This window comes from Lepidochelys olivacea (genome assembly GCF_965140295.1).
Source record: "Lepidochelys olivacea isolate rLepOli2 genome assembly, chromosome: 7".
Taxonomy (NCBI): Eukaryota; Metazoa; Chordata; order Testudines; family Cheloniidae; genus Lepidochelys; species Lepidochelys olivacea.
In genome coordinates, this window is record NC_140417.1 from 13,571,352 (window position 1) to 13,586,743 (window position 15,392).

A 15,392-nucleotide genomic window follows, 5' to 3' on the forward strand; every position below is an offset into this window, starting at 1 on the left:
ACTTAAATCTAAGGTCAACAGTGTTGGATAAAATAAAACTCTCTGAACCTTGGCCCATTTTTAGAATTCATAACTAAATCATTTTTGGAACTGGTGAAGTATTTGGATCAAAGTTTTCTTTATGACTTGGCACTCATGTCTTGAAAAAAGATGATGATGATTCCCTCCCGACACTGCAGTTCTACTTTCTTACTTCACGTTTCTGGCCAGGATTTCAACAAGAAATGCTGGACTGCCATGATAAACGCTATCCTCATAGGTTTCAGAGTAGCAGCCGTGTTAGTCTGTATTTGCAAAAAGAAAAGGAGTACTTGTGGCACCTTAGAGACTAACAAATTTATCTGAGCATAAGTTTTAATGAGCTACAGCTCACTTCATCGGATGCATAAATTTGCATAATAAATTTGTTAGTCTCTAAGCTATCCTCATAATGTTCCCAGCTATAACTGGGAACAGAAGCAATGGAAATGTCAGAAAACATCATGAAACAATCACTTTCTGTGACATTTTTAACCCAAATTTACCAACTCAGGAGGCCTAGATATTTCTGGGGTTTTTTTATAAGCATCCCAACTGAACCCAAACTAGAAGCATTCTGATACTCAGCTGTCTCAGCTTAAATCATGCAATTCCTATCCAACAGACCCTGGTTGTCGTCAGGCAGGATCAAACCTGGGTTCTCTGAAGCTTACCTCTACTGCATGGGCTATAAGCCACATGACTCTAGGTTAGGGTTGTAGCAGACTCAATCTCTAGATCAGTGGTTCTCAACCTGCGGCCTGTGGGCTGCGGGCGGCCCAATCAGCACACAGCTGCGGCCTATGTGACATCCTCGAGCCATACAGGTAGTTTTGGATGCGGCCCATATAACACACTGCAGGCCACACCTGCGGCCCACAATGGTAAATATGTTGAGAACCACTGCTCTAGATGGTCTATATGCCACTAGAGGGGGCCAGAGTACCATACCAACCAGGCATGGGTTACAATAGCACTATTTATCACTCACTTGGCATGAGTGTCATCCATTGGATTTAATTTATTGCAAAGTGTGTGTCAGTACTTCATGGCCTTGATGCCTGTTCTGCTTCCACTTCACGGAATAATACACAGTTTTATTATTTTCTGTACATTGCCCTCACCATGGTATCAGAACACCATGTATCTGTAAGCAAGCATGGCAGATTCTGGTATATTTATCTGTATTCAAAGCACCTAAGAGCACTTTAAGACCAGGGAATTAGTTATTAGTAGTGCAGTGGCCATATAGGTATCAGTTGCCAAGGCCCACTAAAGAATGTGCTCTGCCCAGTATTTAAAAAAAGAGAGAAATCAGCTGTATGATGTGGACTAAAAATGGAGGTGTGAAGTAGGGGATTCAGAGTAAGACTAGATGGAGGGGATTTTATCTAGAACAAAAATTTGTATTCGGACAATCAGCTCAGAGCCAGACCAGTTCATATTTTACTTGAACTGGTTCACCCTTACCTATCTGCCAGCTTCTGTCTGAAAGGTGAGGATTCTGCCATCTCCGTCTCTGGCATTTTAAAATGCATGTGAAAGAACGGAATAACACTCCATCACCCTGGAGAATGATGTCCGATTAAGCTGCAGATTCGGAAGTGTCCCAACTACCATTATGTAATTTATATAGTTTTGACCTTACCATACATAGATTAATATTAAATTATTTCCTCCTCCTAATGAGATTTTGATACCCATTGTACGAAAATGCATCATCTCCCCACATCCAGTCTGAACTACTGCTTTGTGACATGTTAGGATACACTCTTGTGTGACTTAAAATAATTACTCCATCACTTTATTTTAGAAGAAGTTTACGTTAAAAAAAATAAATCAAGCATCCTGTAGGTAAAAATAAAAATAGTTATAAACTTCTGGTCCAATCAGCATTCATAGGAGTGGCTGGCATTGAACACTTAAAAAAAAAGACTTTGGGAAATAGTCTCCTTTCAGTGATTGATCATCAGTCCTTTTAATGCAGTATCATGAGCACATTGAGTAGGAAATGTTTGTGTATATTACATTAGTACATTTCTCCAGATATCATCATTCATCACCTTAACTAAACACTATACTGATCACTATGGATTTGCATATCTTCTGCTAACTGCAGTGCAGTACTTAGCAAAACTGCTCTGATGTTCATTTTCCTCTAAAATACTATTCATTTTACCTTCTTCTTTTACTTGTAATTGAATATCCAAATTTAAGAATCACAGGCCATACCCTCAGCTGGTGTAAATCAGTGTAATTCTGTTGACTTTGACAGAGCTATAACAATTTATACCCATTATACCAACTTCCTTCCCATATTTACACCTCATGCAAATCTGGAAACCCCGCTACCTCAAATTTTTCAACCTATATCAGAAATGGTCCTGTCAGCTGCTAATTTGGTTTCTACTGGGTAACATATGTTTTTCCTGTTCTAAGCATATATCTCTCTTGCTGAGGTCCGCAGATGTTCCCTACTGAAGATGATGACTTGCTGCCACACACAGCTGAGTCCATATATTTCCACACTTCACTGTGAAGAATCACTTATTCACCTGAGTGTTTTCTTTGTCTACAGGACCTCATTATTACATTTGACTGATTAATTGTGCCATACCAATAGTAATCTGCCAGCACACACAATTCTGAAAAGGGGATTATTTTTTTTGACTTGCTGCTCATATGTACAATGCAATTTGTGGCAACTCATTATTCACAAAGGGAGAGAAATGCAGGCAAAGAATGGAAGGAATCACAGAGAAATAGGTAATATCTTATTTATAGATTTCTGCAGAAACTCTATAGTTAGCAAAATATACCATCTGTTACATATCCACACTATTCCTAAGTGCATATTAGCAATCTAAATACATGCCAAACACCTGATCTTTGCTATCTTATTTAATACTGTTCTTGACAGGCAACATTATGCTTTATTAGGTTATGTCATCTTGTGTTATAAAGTTATGCTAGGTAACACAATAACAAAGGAGGCAGCAGGGTTCTGCTGCTGCTATTGTAAATGTTCGTGTCGGGGCAGATTTTCAAAGGAGTTCAGCACCGAACACCTTACATTTACTCACTTATTTCAGGGGGCAGATTTTCAAAACAGTTCGACTCCAGAGCTGATTGGAAAATCGAGTGGTTGAGGATGGAGGTATGCTCAGAAAAAAATGACAAAAACTAAAATACATTGTTTTTTAAGTGAAAAACTAAAAAAACCCAAAACTTTTAGCCCAAAATTGAACATTTTCAGCCAAAATGTTGGATGAGGAAATGTAGCTATGGTGCCTCATGGAAGTTGTTGCTCGGGTGCCTCATGCAACCATTCTCTTCCATGGGCTGGGTTCCCTGGCTAGACTATACCTCCCAGTCTCCTGCTGTCACAGTGCATCATGGGAGTCCCTGGCTGCAATGCATCATAGGAGGTGTAGGCTGGTTGAGAAAACTGGCCCATAGAGAAGAATAAGGCACCTGAGCTACAAATCCCATGAGGCCCTGATGAGGCATTTACCAATCATTTCCCCCTCATTTTCCAGGTGTTCTGGGGGTTTACCCAATTTTCCATTAGATCAGAGTTTAAGCAGATTTTTTTTTGACTAATTCTATTAAGCACTCACTAAGTGTCCATTGGTGTTAATGGGTGGTGCTGAGCACCTCTTCATGATCTGGTCACTTCCTTTAGGTAACCAAATGGGAATTAAATTATTTTGAAAACCTGTCCCCAACTGTGGTGAGTGCTGCACACTTTGGCAGATCTGACCTATAGTATACTGCCAATAATGCCAATGAAACAGGCAAGATTCCTGCACAGGGATTTGGCACATCACTTGTAGATCAGATACTGAAGATAATTTCTTACCACATCAAAATTGGTCTTACTAATTAGGAAACTGTTGCACTATTGACATTTTAATCAGAAGTGGAGTCTGTGATTTTAAATGAAAAACAAGGGGAAATCAATTCCTTAAGGAAAGGTAGAGGGTGGATGCAAGACAGATTACTGTAGCCTCACCAGACAAAAGTTTCTCCTTACAGTCTCCTGCTTTCTAGCAAATGCACCAATTTCCAGAGTCACAGGCGCCGACTTTTCAAAGTGCGGGGGAGGGGGTCTGCTTGACCCCCTGGCCCTGCCCCATGCTCCACCCCTGTTCAACTCCTTCCCCCAATGCCCCCTGGCATGCCCCACCTCTTCTCACCCTGCTCCACCCCCACCCCGCCTCTTCCTGCCCAGTTCCACCCTCGCTCCTCTCCCCTCACACCCCAGAGCTTTCTGAATGCTGCAAAACAGCTGATTACAGAGGGCAGAAGGCTTGGGGAGGGAGTGGGAGGTGCTGATCCATGGGGCCCGCCACTGGGTGGGAGGTGGGGAAGCTGATAGCGGGGCTGCCAGTGGGTGCTCACCACCAACCATTTTTTCCCCGTGGGTGCTCCAGCCCTGGAACACCCATGGAGTCGGTGCCTATGTCCAGAGTGATGTGTAATATTACTGGCAGAACTCTGAGAACAGAAACTTGGTTAATTTTGCATCTTTGTGAAAACATGCTTCACAGTATTGCTCCTCCCCTCCGCCCCACCCCCACCCCCCAAGCTTCTTTTACCAGCAGAATCTTGTTCTTAGCAAAAATGTGAATCTACGATTTACAGTAAGGGAAGGGGATTGGCAGCCCTTGACTAAACTACGTATATTTTTCAGGGTATTTTGCTTTATTTTATTCTGTTTTAAGAAAAAAAGATAAAGCCTTGTCTTCTGTGTGCTACAGTAGCAAAAGGCAGGATAAAATGTGCTGGGATTTCTGCTGGTTTTTATTACTAATGCACAAACCTCAAAAGGTTTGGTTTATTTCATCCCTGTGGTAATCTGACAGTTTGAAACTTCGTATGCAGTGTAGTTGTAGCTTGTGTTGGTTCCATAAGATTAGAGAGACAAGGCAGGGGAGGTGATATCTTTTATTGGACCAACTTCTGTTGGTGAGAGAGACAAGCTCTCAAGACACACACAGCTCTTCTTCAGGCCTGGGAAAGGAACTCCTGGGAGGTGGAACAAATAGTTTAACATAAGTAGTTAGCACATCCACTGTTCAAGGTAGAGTGGCCCATTAACACTTCTGCAGTCATAGGACAAAAGGGGGGATGAGTGGGTTACAGATTGTTCTAATAAGCCATAAATTCAATGTCTCTGTTCAGTCCATGTTTTTTGCCGTCTAACAGAGTTAAGCTCCCAGGCTTGTCTTTTGAAAATGTTGTGCAGGTTTGAAACTTTCTGAGAGTTTCTGATCCTTCTTTTATTGAAGACGAGGGTTTTTTTTCCCCACAGTGTAATTGGGTCCCTTCTCCTAAACTCTGAAATTTGGGATATTCAGGCCTGAACCATCCCCAGATGTTATGGGGACATTTGAAGTCTGAGGCAGTGTTCATATGAGGATCTACCCAATCCTCACAAAAGCACTTCCTAGAGGTGTTTATCCGTGTTCTAAACACTGGTTTTTCACAGCAGCCTTCACATGCCATCGCCAGTATCTTCACAGCAGTGTTGGGAAAGACCTTATGTGACTTGATTTTTGCTACATTCTAATAAGCACACAATGCTCTGTGAGGCACTTATCTCTGTATAAACCAAGTCAACGCTAAGGCCTATGCACCACTGCCTGACTTTGGGACAAGGTGTAAGTGGGTGCTATGCACCTACTAATCTCCCTTCCCAAGAAGATGGGTAGGTAATTGATATGGATCTATAGCAAATACGGATCTGGAGAAAAGGGAACAGGCATAATCCAATGACTCTATTAATACTTCCTTCATTTATATTGTACTAAATTTTCAGAACAAGTACGTAGACATGTTTGTAAAAGGTTTAAAAGACTGGGTGTTTAGGTAGTACATCAAATAAATAAAACAATAAGTATCTGTTAAGTTTGAATATAAGTGAAGTATACAGAATCATGCCATTCTTGGTTTCCTTTCTGTTTATGGTAGTGAATACAACAAACTATATGCTCCTTTCCTTTTTGTCTTTTCCCCCCATAGAATACTTAAACTCCAACCCAGAAAACTAGCGGGCAGGCAATTAAAGGGACATCAGATATCTCCAAAATGTTTTTCCAATGAATTGAAAGATACCTTCAATTGTCACCATAACAGAGTGTAGAACGTGCTCATGAGGTGCTCCAGCTGCCTAATTCAATTCAGCCACCTCTGAAAAGAGACTATCTGTCCAGGAGACCAATATACAAAAAGAGGGAGAGGAAGAAAAAAAGTAAAGTCAGTTGTGTAAGATTCATCTAAAGGGGAGCGAATTCAGGTATTGATAAGCAAGAGCTGAGCCTGTCCAGATAGTGACTACTGTTGTTTTGAGTAGATTAGGCTGTTTTTTTTTTGTTTGTTATTTGTTTTTGTTTATTATTGTTCATAAATTCTCTGCCTGCTGGCTCAGGAAGTTACCCAGTTGTTGAAAATAAGGGGAGAATAGTGGCTGTTTGTGGAAATAGTGAACAAATACAATGCTGAAACTGAATCCGAACAAAACTGTCACTCTATTTTTATCACTTTGAAAAAGTTAGTTTGGTGCAGGATTGACCACCCTGGAGGCAGAATTCTTCTATTGACTAGGTGCAACACAAGCAATGGGACCATTCTCACCTAAGCCTTGCCAACATACCTACATCTACCAATGTGCCTCCATCTTGGATTGGAAGGAACTTTTGTAGGGGTGAGATGTGATTTCAGTGTCCCTGACCCCTTTCATCCTGAGCCTCCTTCATGTCATTTCCAGAATTCAGGACCCATAATTATTTGGAACCCTTGACACACCCCTCCCCTCATTTAAGCTAAGGGACAATAAGCTTTAACGCCTCAGCTGATCAAACTGCTGTTGAACCACATGAAGAAAAAAGTATTCTCTGAGAAAGCCAGGTCTCAAAAAGAACTTTCTAGATAAAAAAAAACAGCACTTTGAATCTGCCCCCACCCAAATCAGCCAACAGCGAGTACAGATTGCAAAGCACAAATACAATACGTTCCTTAGGGGAAACACTGGAAGAGCCCTACGTTGCAAACTTGCATAATAAATGGGAAGCACAGATATAGACTCCTCCATTTCTTCTGGTTACCCACTAGGTATTACCTCATTCTTATCCTCACCAGCTTGGTCTCATCCTTAACCTCATAATTAGATGTTAGGCAAGACACTTGACAGCAGGAGAGATTGAAGAGACTGACATATAGAACTAGTGGGTATTGCATATTGATGACATCACAGTTCATGAATTCTAGCTAGCTATATAATGATCCCCTACACACACTGGGAACTGTCCAATCCTGTGGAATCACCAATGTGAGAGCCCAAAGGGAAGTTGAACAATTGGTCACTATTACTTTCTACATCTTCTCAAAAAAAAGAAAGAAAAAAAAAAAGAACAGAGCCATTCAAGTGTGACTCCACTTCCTCATTTTAAGGTCCACTAACGTGTCAAAGAACTCCACCGGGTTAGAGCTATCACAAGCAGCTGACAAATACAAAAGAAACAGCACAGACATGTGATCTTCTTTGCCTGCTGACCACCACAATCAACATCATCTCCATGTTATAGCATTCCTTAAAGCCAAAGTGGGTATGGTAAATGTACCTGAGAACTCCATTAGATTCTTGACCAGTTCCACCAGAGCCTTCTTGATAATCCTTCTCAGGAAAAGAATGGTTAAAAAAAAAGATATTTTTAAGAGACTGTGATTGTCAGGGAAGTCTCTTATAACCATCTCTTTCAAAGAAAAGTGTATGTCCCCCTACCAGAGACAGCTCATGGAAATAATTTCCAACAATATCCCCAGCAGCTTTCTGATGGACTTCACTACCCAAGAAGGACATGTATTAAATGTGCAGGTCCTAAAAGAAAACTTTCCTATCACCACCAGCATATCAGCAAGTGACATTGGCAAAAATTCAAAACAAAGGTGACTGCAGGAGCAGACAGCCTGGGCCAAATCTGAGCTAATGTAATCACAAAATAATCTGATTATTTCTCACAGTGAGAAACAGTTGACTCTGTCACTAGATACAAATGACCTGAATTAACCCTGACATTTAACAGCCCCATTAACACAGTCCTCTGACACATCTATCTCCCTGTGCAGCATTAAATAAAATATTTAAAATAAAAAAAAAAAGTTTAGCTCATAGGGAAAAAAAGCAAACACAGCTATTATTTACCTGATTTCTTGTAGGTTATAAGTTTGATTTGCATGACACTATCTACAGGACTAAATTTCCATGCCTAACAGGACCTAAAGGTACGTTTCAGAGTGTGAACATAAAACCCTTATGGTAAGATAAATAAAGCAAACAATATGTGAAATTATATGGGATAGATAGCTCTAGGAAGGTGATGATATATCCTGTTATATTTTATTAAAACACAGTTTGAATGAAAAAAAAAATGCATTTGATACATCCCCTGCCATAAGGCACGCTGACATAAAAGTAATGAATCTCAGCATTTTAAATGAGAGCTTTTGGAACAAAAAGAAAACCATTGGCTTTGGTGGAATTTTTTGGAAGATACATCTGCTATGTTATCTTTTGTCATTAGAGTCACATTATTAATGGGGAACCACACTGAGAACCTTATTATCTGCACCTTTTTAATAAGCAATGAAACAGAAGGGTAGATTCTTCTCTTGATGTATATTTATAGCTTCAGTTAAAAGAAACTGACAAATAGCCATAGAAATTACACTTAGGGGTAGGTTATGCGTGTGTGTGTGTGTGTGGGCAAAGGGAGACTTTACCACCATAATGAATCTCCTAGTGTCCATTTATTTGTCTCCTGTAAAGCTCTTCATTTGCTCATATAGGTCCAGATACAAAGCCCATTGATATTAACAGAGAAATTCCCCCTGACTTTAGTGGGGTTTGGATCAGGACTATACTGATCAGATTCCTTTGAAAAAGGTCTGCCAACATAGGCATTTAAGTACAGATTCTCATCAATGTACCAGAGTAAATGCTAAAGTTACTGCCCACCTAATAATTAAACAAATAAAACATTCATTATTAGAAAAATAGGCTTTTTCTCTATTGACATGAAAGGCTTGTAAATTTGAAATATACAAAAAAAAAGTCCAAGACAAGCTTCTTTTTTGTGTTCAGTATCCAAAAATGGTGCTATAGAGTCATCAAATAACACTGAATGAGCTTGCAAAGGGGAATATAATGTATTACAGAATGACAGGACTTGGGAAGTAACTTCCCTATGAACAGGTTATTCTATAATCATGCACCTCAAGGATTTTAGCACCTCCACCTGAAGCATCTGGTTCTGGACAATCTCAGAAACAGGGTACTAGATTAGAGGGACCACTGGCCTGACATGGTACAATATATGAGCATGTATGCAGATAGAAGTTTTATTATACTATTGCAATAAAAGGTCTGGCTCTTTTAATTTCAATTAGAGTTTTGTCAGAGTAAGGATTGCAAAATCTGACCCATAATTTGCAGCTAAATAAATCTGACAGTTAATATTTGTTTTTTGTTTTCTTTTGTTCAAGATCTTGGAAATTTTGAAACCAAAACAAGAAGCACCGTCTCAGTCAGAGAAGGACAAGGAGTGGTTTTGCTTTGTGGTCCTCCACCACACTATGGAGGTATTATATGATGTTCTGAATTGTGCAGTTGATGTTGATTTATACAGATACTGTCATGTCCAGCAAAAGGTAGCCTGCAGCTCACAAGGTGATGGATAGTAGAATACTGTAAGATGGACCCAACAAATTGGTTATTTTTGTTTCAAAGCATTGCATTCCTAAAAACAGAATGAAATGGCAAGTATATTTACTACCTTACTGTAAAATCACCAGATATGAGTAAGTATTCTTCAGATTCAAACCACTAATGCTGTGCTCTTAAATGGGTTTCTTACAACGTGTGGATTTTCAGTATTAAGACCCCTAAATTGGACTACTCGTGGCAATATAGTTAAGCAAGTGCATAAGCGTTTGCAGGATTGTGGCCTAAATCTATACTTGGGTTCGTACTAGAACTGTGTAAACTAAGAGCCACTGAAAATCTTCACTCTGATATCAAACTGTACTCAAACCTTTTAGAGTTTCAGAAAAATATGGACAACTTTTACCCCTATTATTTTTCATTTTCACGTTCCTCTACATTTCGAATTTCAGCCTGAAGTACAAGTTCCAAAAACATCTGGAAAAGTGTTATCAATACAATGCAGTATGATAACAAAGACTGATAAAAATTGTTTTCTTAACAGAGTGTAAGGTCTTCCAATAACAGTAGAGCAGAAATGTACACCGTATACTTCAGAATATTCTGTGGTAGCATCTTAAGAAAGGGATTTGCCAAAAAAAGGACAAAGTATATTATAAAGATTTCATTGTATTTCCAGATCCACCAGAAGCAAAAATTAATGAAAGCCCTGTTTCATGAGATTGTCAGTCCAATTTCAAAGATCAAAGAAATTCAGATAGATGATAGTTCTTTTTTATAAGGACATAGAAGAACCCATATTTTTCTTTATTATTATTCATATTGCAACCCCATGCAGAATCAAGGCTGCATTGCACTAGTCACTGTATACACATGATGTAAATATGATCCCTGTGCTAAAGAACTAAGTACATGCAGATTAGTTGTTCACTACCTGGTAATGACTGTTTGGGTTAGAGCAAATATTCCCTCATCAGTATTCAACACCTCTTCATCAACAGAAAGAAAGTGGGAACTCTAAAAATAGGGATAAAATTATATACTCCATATCACTAATTTTGACCACATGCACTCTGACAGCTTGAGAGCTGTGTGAAACATTTGTTGAGAAACTAAACAGACTTTCTGAGATTGAAGAGCTTCTGTGGAAAATGCTTCATGTCAGTGAGTATTAGTAGAAGTTAGGCATGGCAGTGTTTTCAGTTAAGTGTTTAGCATCTCAGGTTGGGTTGTTTGGGTATCAACACGTGAATGAAGTCACATGACATTTCTTCAGGCTTCTTGATGGGCTTTGGCTCTATTCTGTGTGCTTGAAAGGATCAACAGAAGCTATTTTCTCTTGTTTCCTAAGCTTGTGAGAGAGGAAGCAAGAAGATATGCTGAACAGGGAGCAGATATGAGGTTTACTAAAGCCACTAGCTAGGGATGCTTGGTCACTAGTGTTACCCTCCAAAAAGACAACTTTAGCTGGGGAATGGGGGAAATCAGGAGAAGGGTCTATTGGAAGGCCTACTAAGGCACAAAAAAATAGGGTATTATTGCACTGATATTTTGGTTTAAGTATGCGGAAGTGACTTACTGTATTCTCATATTTACTTTCCATTCAGTAACGCTAGAGTTTGTATTTCATCTCTCCTCATCCTACCTTGTAATGCTAGAATTATTTCAGAGGGTAAAAGAGTGTGTTATTTGTCTCTGGAGGACAAAAGTGAGATGGGGAAACTAGGAAAGTTGAAAATATTTTGTCTCTCTCTATGCAGTGAATCCACAAGCAACACCACATCACTTCATCCCATGTCAATTCCTCCATTTCTATGTGTAGTAACTGAACAGCAGCCTGCAGTAAGAACTCCATTGTACATTACAATCATTTTGGGTGGTATAAAAGCGCCTCCATTTGTCTTTGTGGTCACCATTATTTTGGTTTCATGATTTACACATAAATCTGACATGGAAACTCACTTTATTCTCTGAAACATCTCTGATTCTCTTCTGAAGCAAAGCCCATCTTACCTGTGCGTGTGTGTGTGTGTGTGTGTGTGTGTGTGATGCTGTGACTGTTTGTGTACATAACAACACACAGTAAAACTTTGACTAAACCCCATAAAGAGTGGGGGAGGAGTCTTCTGGGGAATTGCTTGAGAGGTTTCTTGATGCTTCTGCTGCCCCTACTACTGCTTCTTGTGAGCCCTAGGTGCTCCTGAGCTGCTGGTGTTTGCAATGGTGGCCTCTCTTGGCTGGTGAAGTAGGGGGTTCAGCAAAGTTCCTTTGCAGGAACTTGTGATCTAGGTTTTGCTTGTAGTGCAGGGTCACATGTAACCTTCTCACATTTTCCGTACATGTAGCACAACATTTCAAGCCCCTGTTTTCATCTAAATTATTCTGAAACCTTAGATACTATGCTCACCTGCCCTTCCCATTGGCTTCCTGTACAGCCTGTTCTCTACTGCCCTCCATCATCAGTGTCACACATATATGTATTTTAGTATGAATGCATTTATATGTGTATGCCTTTATGCTTATATAGATGTATTTTTTTTCCTCATGGTATTTATTTCCCTACCAGAAATAAGTGATATGACTCTCAAGAGAACCTGTTCTTCCGAGATTTTGCAGCTCAACCTTGCAGATCTGAAGAGGGCTTGAATAGTTTGCATGAGTAAACAAAAATTCTGGGTGTTATAACCCACATCAGACCTTTTGAGAACTGCCCATGAGCAATCAAATGCTCACAGCCCCATAGTTTTCTAATGTGGCCCAAAAGGCTCCCTGTATTAAAAGATCATAGAAAATTTCATTTAAAAACAATAACAAGAAGAAATAAGAAATAGCACAATGGCCAAATCAGTTTTTCAAACTGAAAGCAGCAGCTACTCTTCGGTCATTCATTTTTTCTGTCTTCCAGGGGAGGTGACCACACATACTTGGGAGCTCAAAATAGTTTACTGCATGCTAGCACTGACCTCTCTCTGTCTCTCTCTCTCAGCAATATTTTCTCAATTCTTATTAAAGAAACAGAGTTATAAGACAAATTCTCAAGAGGAGAAGATAAATAGCGATCTGTAAAGGGAAAGCAGTATATCAGAGGGGGAAAGAAGTCCATCAATAAGCTTAAGCCCAGAAAATCTTATAGAGAGATGAAATGTCAGTTCATGTAATGTTTACAGCACTATGAAAGAGGTATATAATCAGGGAGATTAACTGAAACCCAGTCCTTAAAGGCAGAGAAAGCTCCAAAGGGAGTCCCTGAGATGGATCAATGGGATGGATAGGACAATTAACCATCCTCAGACTATCAGGCTCCTCTAGACTCAAAGTAAAAACATTATACTGACATAAAGCCGGGGAAGATGTTCATAATGGAAACAAATAGTTAAAGGTGAGTTGATCCCAGCTTAATTGAACTGACAGAAGGATAGTCACGAACAAACCTCTTCCATAGTGTTTTATTGCTTGGAAATGTGAGCTGCTGACGAAAGGGCATGAAAACAAAAAACATATTTGGAATAACAAGCCTCCAGGGAATGGAAATTGAGTTCCTCTCCTTCTGTGAGCCATTGACTCTGTATGTGTTCCAAAATTATATTCCATAGGATGAGGAATAAGGTGTAAACTGCAGTATAAATTGTATTCTATTTTAGGGCACTAAGACAGTGAAACACTTCTATTACTGTGGAAAAGGTGTTTTGATTGAAGCTCTCTCCCCTGACACAAAACACTTAAACGAGAAAGGCCTACTGGCAGTATGCATGGTTCCCACTGAATTCAATGGAAGTTCTGCGCGAGTAAGGCAGGCAGGATTTGGCTCTTAAAAAGAGATGGGAAGGAAACTGGTTAGCTATTAAATAGTTTGCTGTTTACTTTCTTGGCCTGTACACCATGCCAGAGAAAACTTGCAAATGTGTTGAATTTCCTTGTTTTATACAAAAATGGTGATTTGGATTAGAAGAAGGAGGATCATTACAGGATGGACATTCTTGTAACATTCATTAGAGAGAGAGAGAGGTCATATTACATTGATCTTTGTTTCTTTAAACAGAGCTTTAGTTTCTACAGGCTGTACTCTCTGCATTTACTACTGAAGACAACATGTTCTGTCCATTTGTTACAATCTAAGTTTAGCCTCAGAACTAATGATGAGGTTATTATTATATATTTGTATTACAGTAGTACCTAGAAGCCCTAGTCATGCACCAGGACCCCATTGTGCTAGGCACTGTACAAACACAGAACAAGGATCCCTGCACCAAGATTGCCTGAATTTGCCAGTGATGATCCTTTTAAGGCCTAACATTATTCCCACAAATATTACAATGAATAAGATCCAGACTTTACACAAGATCTGTGTTACTTTGCCACAACTCTCATTCCTGATATGGTTAGTTCACTCAAACAAACTCATCATTAGATTTCAGCTAATAATTTTGTTTAATATTTTGAAATGAACAAATGAATCATGTAACTTGAAGGACCCTTGTAATAAAAATTACCACCACTTAACATAGACGGTTTGAATAGTATTACGCTATCAAGAGGCTTTGAAATCAAACTGTCATCTTATTCCTCACATTATTTGTAGATGATCAAGATAAGGAATAGTTATATTCTCTGCTCTGTACTGTCGAACTCTATGTGCATACTGTAGAGCATTTATGCTCCATGCATGACATTCCATGGATGCCAATGGAATTTCCACATGCAAAGCATAAAATAAGGACCCACCATATTATTTATTATCTTATTACTGACAGCTGAATGTAATATGCATCCCTTGTGCTCTACATATTACAGAGAAAAGACTGCCTTGAGGAATTCACAGTCTAGTTCAATGTGAGACAATATACAAAATAATATGGGAACTTTCAAGCCCAAGACAGAGTAGAAGAACTGAAGCTAAATATATACATAGGAAATGCTGATAGTGAATACTAAAGAAGATCTTTCCTTACTATTTTAAGTACAGATAATCCTGAGAGCAGAAATTCGTTCCCATCTCCCCCATTCCACTGCTAGGAGATTGGAATGCAAAAGCAAGAGGAGGGGAATGCAGGCTAAGGCTCCAGCTGGGATCTTAGGCCCTCATGTTCATCAGACCCAGAAATAAAAACATGAAACGATGGAGGGGCGGTGCGGAAATCAGACTCCTAGGGATGGATCCAGCCCCTGAGAGAAGAGACTATTCCTCCCACCTCTGACAGAAGCAGTGAAGCGGGGGTTGGGGGAACAACAGCCCCAACTTGGGCCTCACATCCCACCACACTGCTGGAGCTGTGAAGGTTTACAGCAGCTGAGGATCTGCCCTTCTGTTTTATAAATGTTTTGAAACTAGCCTTACCACTAGTCCCACATTTGCTAAGAGAAAAACAACAGAGTAGTGGACACTAGTACATTCCCAATTCTGAATGTGCAGTATGGAGATAGCCACAAAGGTGCTCTTCTTTTAACGCACTTTAAATGTTGTTGAAAGCTAACTTTTAAAATAAGCTGATGTCCCAAAAGTGTAAATGCTATCATGTATGAGGTAGAAAATTGTCAGCTGTGACTCTAAGACTATTTATTCCCAACCCAAGAAATAATGGTTATCTTCCATTTCTGCAGCAATGCAAGGAGAAATTGACACCATCTCAAAAAAAGAGGTCAATTATATATT

The 15,392-nt window shown here is 39.5% G+C and overlaps 1 protein-coding gene across 1 annotated transcript in view; it reads left to right on the forward strand.

Moving 5' to 3' along the window:
* Positions 1-15,392, forward strand: part of LOC311523895 (contactin-6-like) — a 233,856-nt gene that overhangs the window by 123,003 nt on the left and 95,461 nt on the right. The window contains exons 6-7 of the mRNA XM_084634421.1: positions 8,239-8,304; positions 9,565-9,660. Coding sequence (XP_084490547.1) covers positions 8,239-8,304; positions 9,565-9,660 — 162 coding nt within the window. The remainder of the gene's footprint in view (positions 1-8,238; positions 8,305-9,564; positions 9,661-15,392) is intronic.